Source organism: Colias croceus, chromosome 27 (genome assembly GCF_905220415.1).
Source record: "Colias croceus chromosome 27, ilColCroc2.1".
In the NCBI taxonomy this organism is placed as follows: Eukaryota; Metazoa; Arthropoda; class Insecta; order Lepidoptera; family Pieridae; genus Colias; species Colias croceus.
The window spans coordinates 325,052-341,431 of NC_059563.1; the positions used below are offsets into that span (position 1 = coordinate 325,052).

Sequence of the window (16,380 nt, forward strand, 5' to 3'; positions counted from 1 at the left end):
ACTTTTCCTTTTTTTGATATGTTACCGAAAGTAGAAGACAGTCCGATTGATTGATTGATTGATTGATTGATTGATTGATTGATTGATTGATTGATTGATTGATTGATTGATTGATTGATTGATTGATTGATTGATTGATTGATTGATTGATTGATTGATTGATTGATTGATTGATTGATTGATTGATTGATTGATTGATTGATTGATTGATTGATTGATTGATTGATTGATTGATTGATTGATTGATTGATTGATTGATTGATTGATTGATTGATTGATTGATTGATTGATTGATTGATTGATTGATTGATTGATTGATTGATTGATTGATTGATTGATTGATTGATTGATTGATTGATTGATTGATTGATTGATTGATTGATTGATTGATTGATTGATTGATTGATTGATTGATTGATTGATTGATTGATTGATTGATTGATTGATTGATTGATTGATTGATTGATTGATTGATTGATTGATTGATTGATTGATTGATTGATTGATTGATTGATTGATTGATTGATTGATTGATTGATTGATTGATTGATTGATTGATTGATTGATTGATTGATTGATTGATTGATTGATTGATTGATTGATTGATTGATTGATTGATTGATTGATTGATTGATTGATTGATTGATTGATTGATTGATTGATTGATTGATTGATTGATTGATTGATTGATTGATTTGACTCACCTGGCGTGTTGTTATGGTGTATCCGCTCCATGAACCGCGAGATGCGGTTCGGTGCGTGCTCCCCGTCCAAGCAACATCCCTCTTCGACGGCACGAGCGCAGCCGCGGTGAACACGTAGCTTGCAATCTGTTACAATATAAATATATCTTAGGTTGTGAAATTTGTTGTTTTTTTTTTTGAAGTGAAACTTCTTTATTTGGGTCGGAAAAAATTTTGTGTAACATTTTTTCGTTACGCGTGACATTTTTCCGTTACGCGCCATCTTTTTCTTATCCCTACCACGCGTGACTCGACGTATTTCTGTAAAGTTGCATATAGTAAATTATTTTTTGAAAAATAAGGTCATAAAGAAGTTTCACTTCTTACGTGTGTACACTAGTACACGCACACATTTTTTTTTTTTCTTTATAATGTTATATTGGGATGAATTGTGTCTGTTTTGGTGTAATTTTCTGTGTCTGTTTGTTTTGGCAGCATCTTTTTCAATATGTCTCGTTGTATATGTTGTGTGTATTTTTATTTCATGTTCTTCTGCGTTTGTGGAGTCGGTCTGTCTGTATGTGTGTATGTGTGTATGTTTGCACGTCCCACTGACCGGTGCACACGTAGGCCTGCGGCGCGAGGCCGGCGAGCGGCAACTCGCAGTGGTGGCAGTGCGCGAGCGACGTGATCGCCTGCAGCTGCAGGTGGTGCCCGCGGACCACGTACTGGGCACACAAATATGAATTCCAATACAGTTAACCATACATAATATACAGTACGCGTCACGTAAAAAGAACGCTGGATGAAAGTGATGGGGTGTGTTTGCGCATGGATCGAGTTTTGCACGTAAGCTATGTGCCGTTTTTTTATTTTTGAACTAGGCTCGCGAATCGTGGCTTCGCAACTACCTATTTGTTATTCTAATACCACCTCATAACACCAAATAGACCGATAAATCGCCAATGCGCAGCTTAACCGTCAGCGTTCTTTTTACTTGACACGACTTATACATAAAACATTTTATAGCATACTAGTTTACCGCCGGCGGCTCCACCCGCGGTTTCAAAGAAAAACTCGCATAGTTCCCGTTCCCGAGGAATTTCCGGGATAAAACCTATCCTATATTACTCGTGGATAATGTAGCTTTCGAATGGAAAGAATTTTTAAAATCGGTCCAGTAGTTTATGAGCCTATTCATTACAATCAAACAAACAAACAAAGTTTTCCTCTTTATAATATTAGTGTAGATACAATAAGATACATTAAAACTAGGGATGTAACGATACCGATATCGATATCGGTACCGGTATCACCGATTATAAAACAACCGATATCGAAATTAAACAATTCAAAAAGCGCGCCGAATAAACGAGGCGGGAGGACACTTTGTTTTCTGAGCAATCTACTAAATGCTTTTTTTTTCAAATCAATCTAGTATTCTTTTTCTAATTTGCAATAAAGTGAAACTAATTAACTACATTAGGAATTTACAGAAATATTGACGTAACTACAATTTAAAAAAAAATTGGCAGTTTAGTAAATTATATATGTATTCTTATAAAATACATTATAAATAGAATAACTTACCGGCTGCGGATGCTGTTTGGCGAGCTGCTTGACGCGCTGCTTGTACAATTTATCCCTTTGTAAGAAGGACGCGCGAGACCCGCCCACCGCCGCCGCTACCGACGCCGGTCTATACGGAAAAAAACTTTATTTACACCCTCTCGTTTATAAAATGTAATAAAATATGGCATATGTGATAGGGGAAATTTTTTAACTTTCTGCTGGTAAAAGAATTTTCAAAATCGGTTCGGTAGTTTTTTATGTGAAGGCGTTACAAACATGACACATTTGAATACAAACCTTAACAGTTTTCTGTTCAAATTTAAAATTCTATGACTTTAGAATTTAGATAATATAATAAATGATGATGCTTGAAAAAAGTTTAATGCTTTATACATAAAACTAAAACTTAATTAACGTAATTATGGGAAAAAATAAACTCAATTTTAGAAAATATGGGTATGTTTCTTGTAAAGATATGAGAAACACTAACTTTTTTTTTTGTTTAATTTTATACATAAAAATGTTCTCATACGTTTCACAAGCACAAAACAGTGATACATAATATTTAAATATTATTTGATCCGACGCACATTGCGCACTATGTATTTAATTGTTCATCTAAATCTTACCTAAAACATATCATAAAAAAATTTTAAAACAATTATTTCCAAGAAAAGCATTTATTTGGTTAAAACTCCTCATTGTGGAACTTTAAAATTTAATAGTAATATGAATAAAAATCTACATTTTATTTGTCCCTAGTTCCACAAAAATATATTGTGGACTTATCTAGCAACTTGTAAACTATATGTAACAATACACAGACTGTACTTTACGCTATGAAAATGAATCGCAAAATGTGTTGCTAAAAAGCATATGATAAGCGCATAACTCGATAACGGCTGAACCGATTTCGGTATTTTTTTATAATATTCCTTGAATGACGAGGATGGAGAGAAAACGTAAACATGTACCACGGGCGAAGTCGGGGCGGACCGCTAGTTTTTCATATACATTACTTAGCCTTCTTTTAACATTTGTGCAAAGTCCCATACTTGCTGTGTTTCATCTTTTTGTTCTTTGGCGACTGCCACCATCGCCTCCTGACTTCTCTCGCCTCCGTGTCACTAATTTCCACTACATTCACCATTTTTATCACTACTTTTAATCACTAATTAGTTACAATCATCACTCAGTAAGTCACTATTTTACACTCGAACATTAGATATTTCATATTAGTATGAAAACGCGTTTATTTTATGTGTTCAGTTTTTTTAATAATGCTTATATTGATGTATGGGACGTCCGTACGAAATATTTTGTTCACAACACTGCTAAAGCTAACAGGAAAACAGTAAAATACGATAAAACGTTACATTTATTTCCTTGTGTATATATAACAATAGTACAGTTATGTATAATTATTTCATATTAAAATTAAAATATTTAATAACTTAATTAAGCAAACGTTTTTTGTTCGAGTTTTATTTGATAACTGTCACAAAACACAATTGACGTGTAAGTGTTATAAATTTAACAACTACCCACTATTTTTTTAATTTTTATGTGAAACTGTTCCATTTTTTAAATAATGTTTAAACTTTTTATTGATATAATACTGGACATTGGTGAAGTCCCTTTTTATTGGGTAGAGATTAATTAAGAGAAGATTGTTCGTATAATCACTGTTCTTATAAAATACCGTAAGTACTTATCAGTTACTGTGAATTCAACTTTCGATTCGATCGTTTTCCTTTTTTTTACTGGTGGGAAAAATTCGCATACGTCGAGTATTATAATTTTTAAGATTCGACAAAAATTAATTAAATGAGTGCTTAATTTAGCACTAAATAACCCAAAACCACTATTAATTGTGACCATCAAAATAAACACAGAGAAATCCGCACAACACAACTAGTATTCACTATCAATGCACTATTTTACGAGACAAACTTTACAACACATTGCAACATACACAACTGAATGAGTCGATTCATTCTAAAATTTGCCAAAATTGATAAAAAAAATGCATAGGTGTGACATATTAGCTAACTAATAAAACGAAATTAAACCTTATTTTTCACACATAAGGTTTAATTTTTTTGTTATATACCATGATACTTGGTATATCGAATGAAAATGAACCTTATTCCACTGATGTAAGGTTCAAAATACGTGTTATATAGTTGTGTTGTCATAAACAGTTGTTATCAACGATAAGCTGATAAGGGCTCGTCAATTAAATAAAAATATTGACATAATATGTCGGTCAAGACTTTCCCATGGCTACGGGTTTTTAAAGTTTCCGTTGAAAGGGTTTTGCTATGGTTTATTTCAGTAATTAATATATACTAATATTATAAAGCTAAAGAGTTTGTTTTTTTGTTTGTTTGAACGCGCGAAATAACTCAGGAACTACTGGTCCGATTTGAAAAATTCTTTCCGTGTTAGACAGCCCATTTATCGAGGAAGGCTATACATATATTATCATCACGCTAAGATCAACAGGAGCGGAGTAATGCGGGTGAAACCGCGGGGAACAGCTAGTAATTAATACACGGTTATTTTGCTTGGAGTTCCGAATTCCAATAAAATGTATTATCTATTTTCTACTAAACAAGATCATCAATCGCTATCTGATATAATTTATTTCCCGGTGTTAATATCTTGATAACTCGTATAAAGCTTTTTTACAACGATTTTACTGTATAACAAAAATCAAACACATATTATTAAAATTCAAAATACAACAAAATATAATTAAAAACTTTACAACAGGTTTAATATATTTGTATTATTCACTAGCGTTCCGTACCTGCTTCACCCGTGGTACAAGTAAACATTTTCTCTCCATAAGAACCATCCTCGTAAGTCAAGGAATATTATAAAAAAGAATTAACGAAATCGGTTCAGCCGTTCTCGAGTTTTGCTCTTACCGACACATTTAGCGATTAATTTTCATTAAATACAGAAAATCGGTTAAGAAACCTCGGCAACAACAAAAAAATAACCTCCTCCTTTTTTTAAGTCGGTTAAAAATAAAAATAAACTCACCGACAGTGCAAACACAGCGCTGCAGCTACCAACGCAGCCAACAGCGCGGAATGTGCCTCGGGCGAACCCCCATTGCCCCCTGTGCCCCCGCTGCCCCCCGTGCCAGTATTGCCCATGTTGCCCCCCGTGCCATTGCCCATACTGCCGATATTGGCAGTATTGCCCCCGGGCCCCGCTTGAGCGACAGCTCGGAGACGTTGGCACATTATCCTCTCGACCACTACCACTTCCTGTGAAGGCGGTGTACATTTAAATACTTATTAAATACTATCAGTTATTTTTATAAATAACGTGCGTTAAAAAAAAGTTGCTTTGCTAGTGAAGTAAGTCACGTTTTGGTGCAGTGTCGTGTTCAAGTATTGTGTTCTGGCTTCGTGCCACAATGCACTACAGTGTATTGCGTCATGCCACAATTCACTATAGTGTAGTGCGTCGTGCCATCGTGCACTATAGTGTAGTGTGTCGTGCCAAAGTGCACTATAGTGTAGTGCGTCGTGCCATCGTGCACAATAGTGTAGTGCGTCGTGCCACAGTGCACTACAGTCAGTGTAGTGCGTCAAGTTTTAGTGCAGTGCATTGTGTTCCAAAGCCGTGTGTAACGTTCCACTGTAATGTTTTGCATTCTAGCGCTGTGTATTGTGTTCCATAGTCGATTATTTCTAATTTTTTGTGACATTTTACATACCTGCGCCTTGTCCACGTCACACCTCTGCAGTGTGGCATCATCAGGTCCATACAGTGTGGCAAGTCCCAACCGCCTCTTGCCTTGGAACTCCGACAGTTGTTTGGCAAGTTCGTCCTTCGCTTGTCTTCGCGCTTTGCGGAACACGTTGCGGAGGATTTCTTCTTTCTCGTATTCTATTGTTATATAAATAAATAAGGAATTAAGAGTATGATTTATAACCAGTTTTACAATTTTTGGAATGTGTTTCGTTTAGAATTTAGATTATGAGTCAATAAAATTAATAATAATTAAAAAAAAACGACGTGTGGCACTTGGGGACTGCCGCGGTAAAGCTATTGCATGCTATGCCTTCAAGCCACACCTCCGCCCCAAGGAGTGGGGAGCGTGAGGTTTTTTCGTTACGGAATTTCTCGATTCGGACCCGCGCTCAAGGCCCGCGATAGAAGCTATGCAATAGCTTAAAAAGGAAATTTAAATGCAAAGCTATTTTTATCAGCATGTCGTGAAATTGGCCTTAGTGTATCATTTATTTACCAGACGAAATTTTTTAAAACTTCTAGAGCCTTAGTGTATCATTTATTTACCAGACGAAATTAATGATTATTCTTTAAAATTAAATTTCTAGAGTATGTTTTACAAGGATCAAAGATTAATCAGATTAAATACAAAACAATATATTAACAGAATCCTTACCGTTAACTAGTACATGTTCAATCTCATTGGCCATATTTTCATCCACACCGTTTAACTGCAGCACCTATTTATGAACAAGATACAATCAAATTATTATTATGTTTAAACTCTCTATCTGTGAAGTATAAACAAAATAAATATTTTTGAAGTTAAACTTCTTTAGGCGCGTCGAGACTCGAGAGTAAAATTTCAAAGTCGTTGTCATGGCAATACCGTCACGTCATGGAGTAAGGCGCATTGAGATAATATTAATATGGAGTCGATACCGCCTACATCACTTATGTTCCACTCAACATACGTCATGTGGCGTAACTGCACTCAGTCGCTTGCTCGCTCTTTGGCGCGAACGTCACGCTCATTTTTTATTTGTTTTAAAGTGAAACGCATCAAATATGCCTACGTGTGTGTTACGATATTGCACAAATAATACAAAGAATACGGAAAAGTGCAAAGGAATAACTTTTCATCAGTAAGTAACTAGATAATAATTTTTAAAACTTAGTTAGAGCAAAATTTTTGGCGGGCGACATTTTGTCATAGATTAAAAATTTAAGATATGACATTGGGCATGAAATAAGTGTTGTTAGTAATATTTGCTGGCGTATATTTTTATAGTATAAAATAATAATTTTACATATTTAGAAAAGCATAGACTGGTTGATAATTGAAAAAAGGTGAAATCATGAAATATGAAAATCAATTACTCAATCACCAATTTTTTTTTGTTAATTGATTTTAATCAAGTTTTTAATTGATATTGTATAAGCTACTGACTTGAACGTATAATTGAATTATTATTTATTTATCTGCACTAATATTATAAATAGGAAAACTTTGTTTGTTTGTTTGCTTGTAATTGGCTCATAAACTACTGGACCGATTTTGATGAAAGGAGAATGCCCATTTTTGGTACTGGTTTTTCTCATGCATCAAGACAACAATACTATTAAAAAAAATCTCGGCAATTTAGAGGCCTTCTTACCATCGGAAAATATATTTTGAACAGGGAATGTTTTGTAAAATCTAATAAGACATGTAATTGTTTAGATCCGTTATTATAACATTTAGTGTCCATTACCGGTTACCACGGTAACCAAGCGGTAACTTATTACATTTACTATGGTAAATAGCTAAATGTATTAATATCGATTATTGTTTTCATTGAATTACAAAAAAAATCAATTAACATAAAATCACTCTATAGGGTATTGTTTATACACTATAGGTTGTTTTAACAAAGATAGTGAAGTAAAATAATATAAATATGTATATATATAAAAAAAAAATATTATTATGACATAGCTTGGTAGGTAACCAGTTATTTCTTATTTGTTTCTTTCTTCGAATATGTAGTGAAAAAATGATTCAAACAACAACAACAACAACATGTAAACCGAATAAAAACTCAATTGGCATTTTTTAAGTATATATTTAGGTTTTCTTGAAATCCGTCCCGGAAGATTTCTGGTGCCTACCTACACTAGCCGATGAACAGATAGACTTTGTCTGAAAGCATAAGCTCTACGCATAGATTAAATATGTAAATCGAAAAATAACCTTTGGACGATAAAATGTTACCTAAATCACACATAAACCTAACTAAATAGGGGTTATTTAAGTTTTGAGGTTATTTCCCATTTTTCTCAATATCTTGAAAACCCCTGTTTTTATCACACAAAAATCAATTGGTAAAAATCTTTGGAATATCGAAGAACCCTCCAAAACCACTCTGGCATTGACGCAACACTGTACTGTGGTCCATACTTTCATGGGCATTCTCCTTTGGCACAGACAATCTTAAGACCCTGAGAAAGAACATAGGCTACTTTTTATTGCGAAATATTGTGCCACGGGCGAAGCCGGGGCGGACCGCTAGTTCAGAGATAAGTAATTAATATTTTTTCTATTCAAGGTTTCCATGTCTGGGCCGTGAAGAAAGGGAAAAATTATTTTTTTTTTTCTAAAAAAGGCTCAATTTGTAAGGAATAAAACTTCCCATAGCCCTGACTGAACCTAAAACACGAAAAAATTAAATTATTCCATATGACGTCACTATTTACATCATCCTATATTATATGCCAGATATTGTTAGCCCCGCGTAGTAAAGTCAGTTTATACCTAAAATAAATATTAAGTAAGTACAAAGAAAATTTCAAGTCAACGTGCATGTAAGGAGTGGCACCCAATAAAATAGACAGAATGAAACAAAGTGTCGCCTCTATAGCGGTGAGTCAGTGACATCGCATAATCTATGACTGTCTAGCCGTCATTCGCGCGCGCCGCGCCGCCGCGCTTGGCGCACAGATTTTGTTCGTGGTGTCTGCTCCATATTAATATTATCTCAATGGTAAGGCGACGATTTTGGTACACTCATAAAAGTAAAGTAAAATCAACCTTTGGAATTTAACATCTCAAGTGACTATGTATAGTAGAAGATTTTTTTGTAAATGCAATATTCGATTATTTATTTCTAAATTAGCTTTCCGGTAGAGCAGCTCGAATCTTGCCAAAGAGGTTTCACTTCTGACACTCGTGACTTTTTTTCTTTCTTGCAACTATAAATAAATTAATATAAATATTTTCGGGATAATTTTTACACGCGGCACGATCTGATCCCATAGTCCCATACTAAGCTTTCGCTATCTAGACAACTAGCTTATCGCCCGCGGCTTCGCCCGCTTTCTCTAAAACGATTTGAAATTTAAACTATCCTATCTCTCAAGTTGGATCGAACTGCACAATGCACATGGTGTGCATTGAGGACAAACAATGTGACACGAGATTTATATATATTAAGATAGACATGTAACATACCGCATTGGGCATCAGAAACACCGAGTGTATCTCGTACGCCCATCGTCTTAGGGCTGCGGGGGCTCCGGCCGCGGACCGATACGCGTCCGTCAGCACTAGCACTAGGGCTGCGCACGCGCACCTGTCACACATATTATAATATTTATATTGCAAATTAATTCATCGCAGTATTTACATGTCATTAATAATAAAAAGAAAATATTCCATTCCCAGATAATATTGTAAAAGTAAATATTTTTCAATGTGAATGACAAAGCAAGTATTTAATTTTGAATTTTTCACTAGTCCGATTCCCGGTTAGGAAAATTTGCTATCTCCAGTATTTCAAGTACTTTCCCTCCAGAGCGCATTGAAAAATTTCCATCCTGTATACTACATAATTATATGTAGTTATATGTAGTATTATTTAATGTAAATAAATACATAAATTACCGTCTCTCGCCCAACAGCCAATTGATAAGGACCGCCATTCTAGCTTTCGAGTCGCGCACCGTGCGCAGGTTCGAAAACAGGCCGGAGTATGTTGAACTGTCCTGCAAATGTAAAATAAAGTGAATATTATTGTAGAGGGAATATAATATATTTATTTTATTTTACCAGAGATAATTTGATACAGCAAAGAGCGGAAAAAGTATACTGAGAAAAAACTTAATTCTTCACTTCCAAAATTCATGCCTTCACAGATCAAGATGTTCTTTTTACAATAAAAATAATATTCTTTTGACGTTAATAATATAAAAAATGTGTGCGTGTACTAGTGTACACCCGAAAGATGTGAAACTTCTTTATGACCTTATTTTTCAAAAAATAATTTACTGTATGCAACTTTACAGAAATACGTCGAATCACGCGTGGTAGGGATAAGAAAAAGATGGCGCGTAATGGAGAAATGTTACGCGTAACGAAAAAATGTTACACAAAATTTTTTTCCAACCCCGATAAAGAAGTTTCACTTCAAAAAGTAAAAATAAAAATATAAATAAATATACAGTTACACATAATAAAATATTATACACTTACCGACGCCGGTGAATCGTCCTCCTCCATCGATATTATCGCTCTCTGTGGATCTGAACATGGCTGAAATCATGGAAATGCTATGAGAATATATTTTTCTATAGAAATGAAATGTTATATTGATATGCGGATATTTGTACATTTAAATTTTAAAAAATGTTTTAGCAATTCATTCATATAAAATAAGCAGTCACATACAAAAAATGTATGAAGCAAAACTCTGCCCACTCGAATAATTGGCAGAGTTTTCTAATGAGTTTATACAATAGACTTTAAACATTACTATCACGAAATAAGGTGTTAATTTCGGCAAATTTTATCTATACAACGGTGCTTGGATTGATTGGATGCTTTTTACAGTCTAATTGTTTATAGTATATCAATGAAGTGATGAAATAAACATAATATAGGTCGTGGGTTCGATTCCCACTCGGGGCAAATATTTGTGTGATAAACATAGATGTTTGCTCTGTGTCTGGGTGTTATCTATATAAGTAATTATTTAAAATTATATATGTATGTTTATCAGCCATCTGGTTTCCATAACACAAGCGAAAGCTTAGCATGGGATCAGATCGTGCCGTGTGTGAAAATTGTCCTGGAATATTTATTTATTTTATTTTTTTATATGTATACCTGTGTGGAGTGCGGGTAGGGCGGTGGCGGAGTGCCCGGCGGTGACGTGCCGCGAGACCACGCCTCTTTTTCCGCACCGCCTCGAGCTGTTATACAAATAATAGTTTTATAATAAGCATATTTGAAAGGGCGAAAAATTTTGATTAGTTTTATAACAAATGTTTTTTGTATGCTTCTGCTTTATTAGAAGGTTCAAATTCCGTCTGGTGATCGATTTGGTTTTCTATTACTTTAAATTTATATTTATAAGGGAGAAAGTTATTTATCAGGCAGTAACAAATAAGAATAAATTTGAAGATCGCCCTTTTCATGATAAGAATGATGGCAACTAACAAGCAACTGAATCTATTTCCATGAAAATTATACAATTTTTAACTTTTTTATTACATTAGAAAGCAAGAAACATTTACTTGACTCCATAACACTATTACACACAACATCTTCCTTTTTACAAATTGGTTAAAAGATTAAATGATATACTTACACCTAGGCAACTCGTGGTCCAAATGCTCAGGCGACGATTGACTTCTGACGTGCATAACCGGCACACTATTTCTGTTATCTGTCTGAAATTTACAATATGAAGACTCTTATAAATAACTTTACAATTTATTATTAATAGTGATGACTTTTGTCACATTCCCGCTTAGCGCAAACCATTTAAGAGTGAAGAGGACAGAACATTGAATTTAATAATGATTGGCCATATTTTAGCAAGTAATAGGGATTTTCTTTAGCGCTATAGAATTTTATAGATGGTTCTAACTCCTAGATGAATATGTGTCATGGAAATATTTACATAGCTTTATGTAAGTATATTCATTTATATCATACGTTAAATTAAAAAAAAAAATATTATTTTAAAATTTAATTTAATTAGTGTAGCAATCATTGATCATTAGGTCCATTCCGATTAGCATAAAACTAATATAACGTACTATAAAAGTTACACCTTCATAATTTAGAGAATTAGGTATATAATAAAGTATACATAGAGTTTAAAAGGAAACATGAAAGATTAGTCACAGACAGATAACAAATAATTAGAGATTAAGAAGACACACAGTTTTATGAAGCAGAAATATATCATCCTTAAAGGAAACTCACACTCGTAAAACAACTTGAAATGGAATAATAATATATTTCCATGCACATTCAAAAATATTTCACCAATATTTCCCTTATAATAATAACCAATACTGTTTTTAAATAAGATAAAGGCTTCTATGAATTCAAAAACAAAACTACCAATATGTAGAATCACATAGAGACTTATGAATTTTTTTTTGTGATTAATTTTATAAATTATTTCTAGTTTTTAAGTTATTTATTATAATAAACTCTAACTTTGGGGTCTTCATTTTAATTCAATCATTGTTTAAATCATTGTTCAAACGCATTATCCGTATTTGAACATTAAAAACAAACTTGATAAAAAGCGTGAAGTCTATAAGAAGCTAAGCTGAGCGAAATGATAATACAACCAACACCAAAACTATGTTACATGAGTGATTGTGGTCAATTGAGTTTATACAACTATTTTAAATTGAAATTGAAAAATATCACTACTGTATTACTCTTTCGTACCTTCCAAAATAAAACCAGATACGCTAAACCAAACATACATATTATATGATTTATCAGAGTAGTTTTTTAAAACTATCTTGTTAAAGTTGACATTAATAAAAAGTTTGGAAGCTATCGATATACTATAAACAACTAGACCCACACACTTGTAAAATGTCTTACCATATACATTAAAATTAGCACTTTATTTCGTGGCGAACGTTCAAATTATATTGTATCGAAGAAAACTCTGTCTTACTTACGCGAAGGCAGAGTTATGCTTCGGAAAAGTTTTTAACGTGATTTTCAACCGAATAGTTTATTATAAATCAATATTTGAGAGATTTATTGTTTAGATCCGAACACATTTTAATTGTGATTGCCAGTGTAGTTGTTTATTATATATCAAAGTTCGAGGCTATTTTTTTTTTTTTTTTTTTTTTTGTAATAAACTCAATTAACCACACCCTAAATTACCTGCAAGGGCGGCGGCGGCAGATTCACCAGCGGGTAGCTCATCTGCAGAGCTATCGAGTTCGGTTGCGGTCCATCCAATTCCCCATCAAGGGAATGCGACGAACGCCTTATCTCCTCTCTATATTGCGCTCTTCTGTTGTACGGCGATTGTTGTTGTTGTTGTTGCAAGTGTTTGCTATTCGCCGTTGTTGTTATTGGTGGGGACAACGGATTTCTTCGTTCTATCGATCTTGGCGGTAGCGGTGGGGGTGAGTTATCGAGACACGTTGTTGGCACGATTGGCACTGTATTATTATGCGTATTATGCGTGTTATTCATGCTATGTGTGTTATGTAGTCTCAAGGGCTGTGTCGGTTGGTTTTCTTGCTGTAATCTAGTCTGTCTCGCTTGTCGCAGATTCCGTAAGCTCTGTCCGGTGAGGTTAGAGAGGGATCGCGGAAGGCCGCTGAGGAAGCCGGTGGGCGGGGCCGGCTTGTCGTGCGTGTCCTTGGAGCGGCCGAGCCGAGGGGTGGACGGCGGCTCCGGCTAATTTGAACGTGTTTTTATAAGTATAGAGAATTAATTTATTTATATTTGTTATGGATATTGCATGCAAAAGTTTGTTTCTTTTTCACGAGCGATTAAATGTTGTGATTTTTGTATCTAAAAGCAGTGATAACAATTCATTCCCATAGGAATTATCTTTGAGTACGCGAACAAAGCCACTTGTAGTATGGTATTTTTTTAATTATTATTGATAATGCATGCATAAACTTTTTTTAAACATTTAATTGAGTGTAATAACAATGTATATTGAGTGTTTGTCTGTGTGAATTTATGTTAAGTATCTCCTACGTGTTCTTTAGATCTCTAAATACATATTTAAAAATAGTTTGAGACCTAAGTTTTTATCGTATAAAAAATAATTATTATGTATGTAAAACATTTAAAAACACTTAAAATCCTCACGGAAAAGCAGACAAAACAATATAAAACTGTGATATTACGACCAACACCAAAATGAATGTTACGAGGCGAGAGTACAATAATAATATAAAGTAATAATATGTCTGATTCTAAGCATTTTATTCCTTATTTGTATATAATTAAAAACCAAATTACTCTAACATGTGATTTATACAATATTATTGTTTTTAATTTAAACGATCACAATTATTGGTCATAAAAACACACATCATATTTAAAATAGGCACTTTCTAAGTATTTTAATTTTATACAATCAAAGATTTTAAACCGATTTTAACTAGACGTCATCATTAAAATTAAATAATTTACTAACTTAATAATAATTAACTAATAATAATTTACTAACGTTATTTGTATAATTTACTAGATATATCCACTGATGCGTATTCCTACTATCTCTAAGCTTAACTTACAATTTAATAAACTATATTATTATAATCGTATTGTTTTTCTTCTTCATTATGAATCAATAGGTACCCTATTACAATTAGTGTGAAAAATAACACAATGTAGGTATACTAGATTCTATTAAATTTTAATAAATTTATCCAAAATTAACTAAATTTTATTTTTATTTATTTGTCTTTGGGAAACAAACAATAGAGTGTTTCTTAAAATTAAAAACAATAAATAAATTAAATTCGAATGCAGAGATACTTGTAGTTACCTAGAAATTAGCAAAAGATAATCGCAAACAAAAACTCCTATAAAACAGACGGACATACACAAATAATAAACAAGCATGCATAGAAGCAGACATGTAAACAGACGCGAGGTTATTGACCCCGTTCCCGTGTTATCAATGTTATCACAAGTTAAAACTTTCGCCTCTACACTTGAAGCTTAAAGTATACATAAAATTAACTGCGTTAAAAACAACCGACTTCAAAAACGGAAAAGTAAAAAATAAAAAAGATTTGATATTATTAATTACTACATATTATTTAGATGTGCTATTTATTAAATAGGTTTGATGTCGGTGCACGGGCTTAATACTAAGTGCTTAGTGTTTTTTATTTTTATTACTACATATTATTTAGATGTGCTATTTATTAAATAGGTTTGATGTCGGTGCACGGGCTTAATACTAAGTGCTTAGTGTTTGGCACCGACTTCAAACCTATTTAATAAATAGCACACCTAAATAATATGTAGTAATTAATAATATCAAATCTTTTTTATTTTTTACTTTTCCGTTTTTGAAGTCGGTTGTTTTTAACGCAGTTAATTTTATTTAATACTTTTTAGTGTAATTTTCAACACGAATCAAACGAGCCCAAACTCGATAAAGTTGAGTCAATATATTACTGAGTTCCTATGGCCACCTTCCGATTCCATCATCAAATCAGCTCTATGTCATGATAATGTTTCATCGCTATCCAATTTACATACGTATACAAAATTTCAGCTCAATCGGTTACCGGGAAGTGAATCAAAGTTACTTGCTACATTCCAATTAAGTCATCGAGTACAGACAAAAATGCTCATAAAATAAAAACTACTGGGCCTAGCCGAATAAAATTTTTATGGGACCAATTCGACACCATCCCGCATCGAACAAAAAAAGAATCACGTAAATCGGTTCAGAAACCTCGGAGTAATCGGTGTACATACATAAAAAAAAAAAAAAAATAAAAAATATACCGGCCGAATTGATAACCTCCTCCTTTTTTTTGAAGTCGGTTAAAAATCATATAAAACTTAAACATTGCTATCATTAAAAAAAAGCGTGTGTGCTGAGCACACGTGTCAGAAGTGAAACTTCCTTGGCAAGATACCAAAATCATCGCCTAACTCCATGAGGTGACGGTATTGCCATGACGCGACCTTGAAATTTTACTCTCAAAGAAGTAACACATTTTTTGTTTTTTTTTTTTTTTAATTGAAAACAATTTATAAAAATATAAACAATACAATTCTATTATAACATTTAAATTATATAGATCGTATACTTTAAAGCTTCAAGCGTCACAGTGACATAAAAAATTATAATAAAATTACTTAGCTGCAAATAAAACAATTGCAGAGTGTAATGAGATGAACTAATTAATTGCATTTAGTATAATTGTATTACTTCCTAAATAGTAATACACTATTGCGTCTAGCTGTGTGTTTAAAATAAATCGAAAGAGATAGAATTACAAAAAAGAGCGTGTGTGCCGAACACATGTGTCAGAAGTGAAACTTCTTTGGCAAGATTCAAAGATAACAAAATCG

General features: G+C 33.3%; 1 protein-coding gene across 1 annotated transcript in view; it reads right to left on the reverse strand.

Moving 5' to 3' along the window:
* LOC123703836 overlaps positions 1 to 16,380 on the reverse strand; it is a 170,331-nt gene that overhangs the window by 114,542 nt on the left and 39,409 nt on the right. The window contains exons 7-19 of the mRNA XM_045651999.1: positions 13,198 to 13,722; positions 11,639 to 11,720; positions 11,155 to 11,240; positions 10,522 to 10,581; positions 9,934 to 10,034; positions 9,502 to 9,622; positions 6,688 to 6,751; positions 5,995 to 6,167; positions 5,452 to 5,539; positions 5,310 to 5,388; positions 2,274 to 2,382; positions 1,300 to 1,411; positions 705 to 830 (exon numbers count right to left, since the gene is read on the reverse strand). Of these exons, the coding sequence (XP_045507955.1) occupies positions 705 to 830; positions 1,300 to 1,411; positions 2,274 to 2,382; positions 5,310 to 5,388; positions 5,452 to 5,539; positions 5,995 to 6,167; positions 6,688 to 6,751; positions 9,502 to 9,622; positions 9,934 to 10,034; positions 10,522 to 10,581; positions 11,155 to 11,240; positions 11,639 to 11,720; positions 13,198 to 13,722 (1,726 nt within the window). The remainder of the gene's footprint in view (positions 1 to 704; positions 831 to 1,299; positions 1,412 to 2,273; positions 2,383 to 5,309; positions 5,389 to 5,451; positions 5,540 to 5,994; positions 6,168 to 6,687; positions 6,752 to 9,501; positions 9,623 to 9,933; positions 10,035 to 10,521; positions 10,582 to 11,154; positions 11,241 to 11,638; positions 11,721 to 13,197; positions 13,723 to 16,380) is intronic.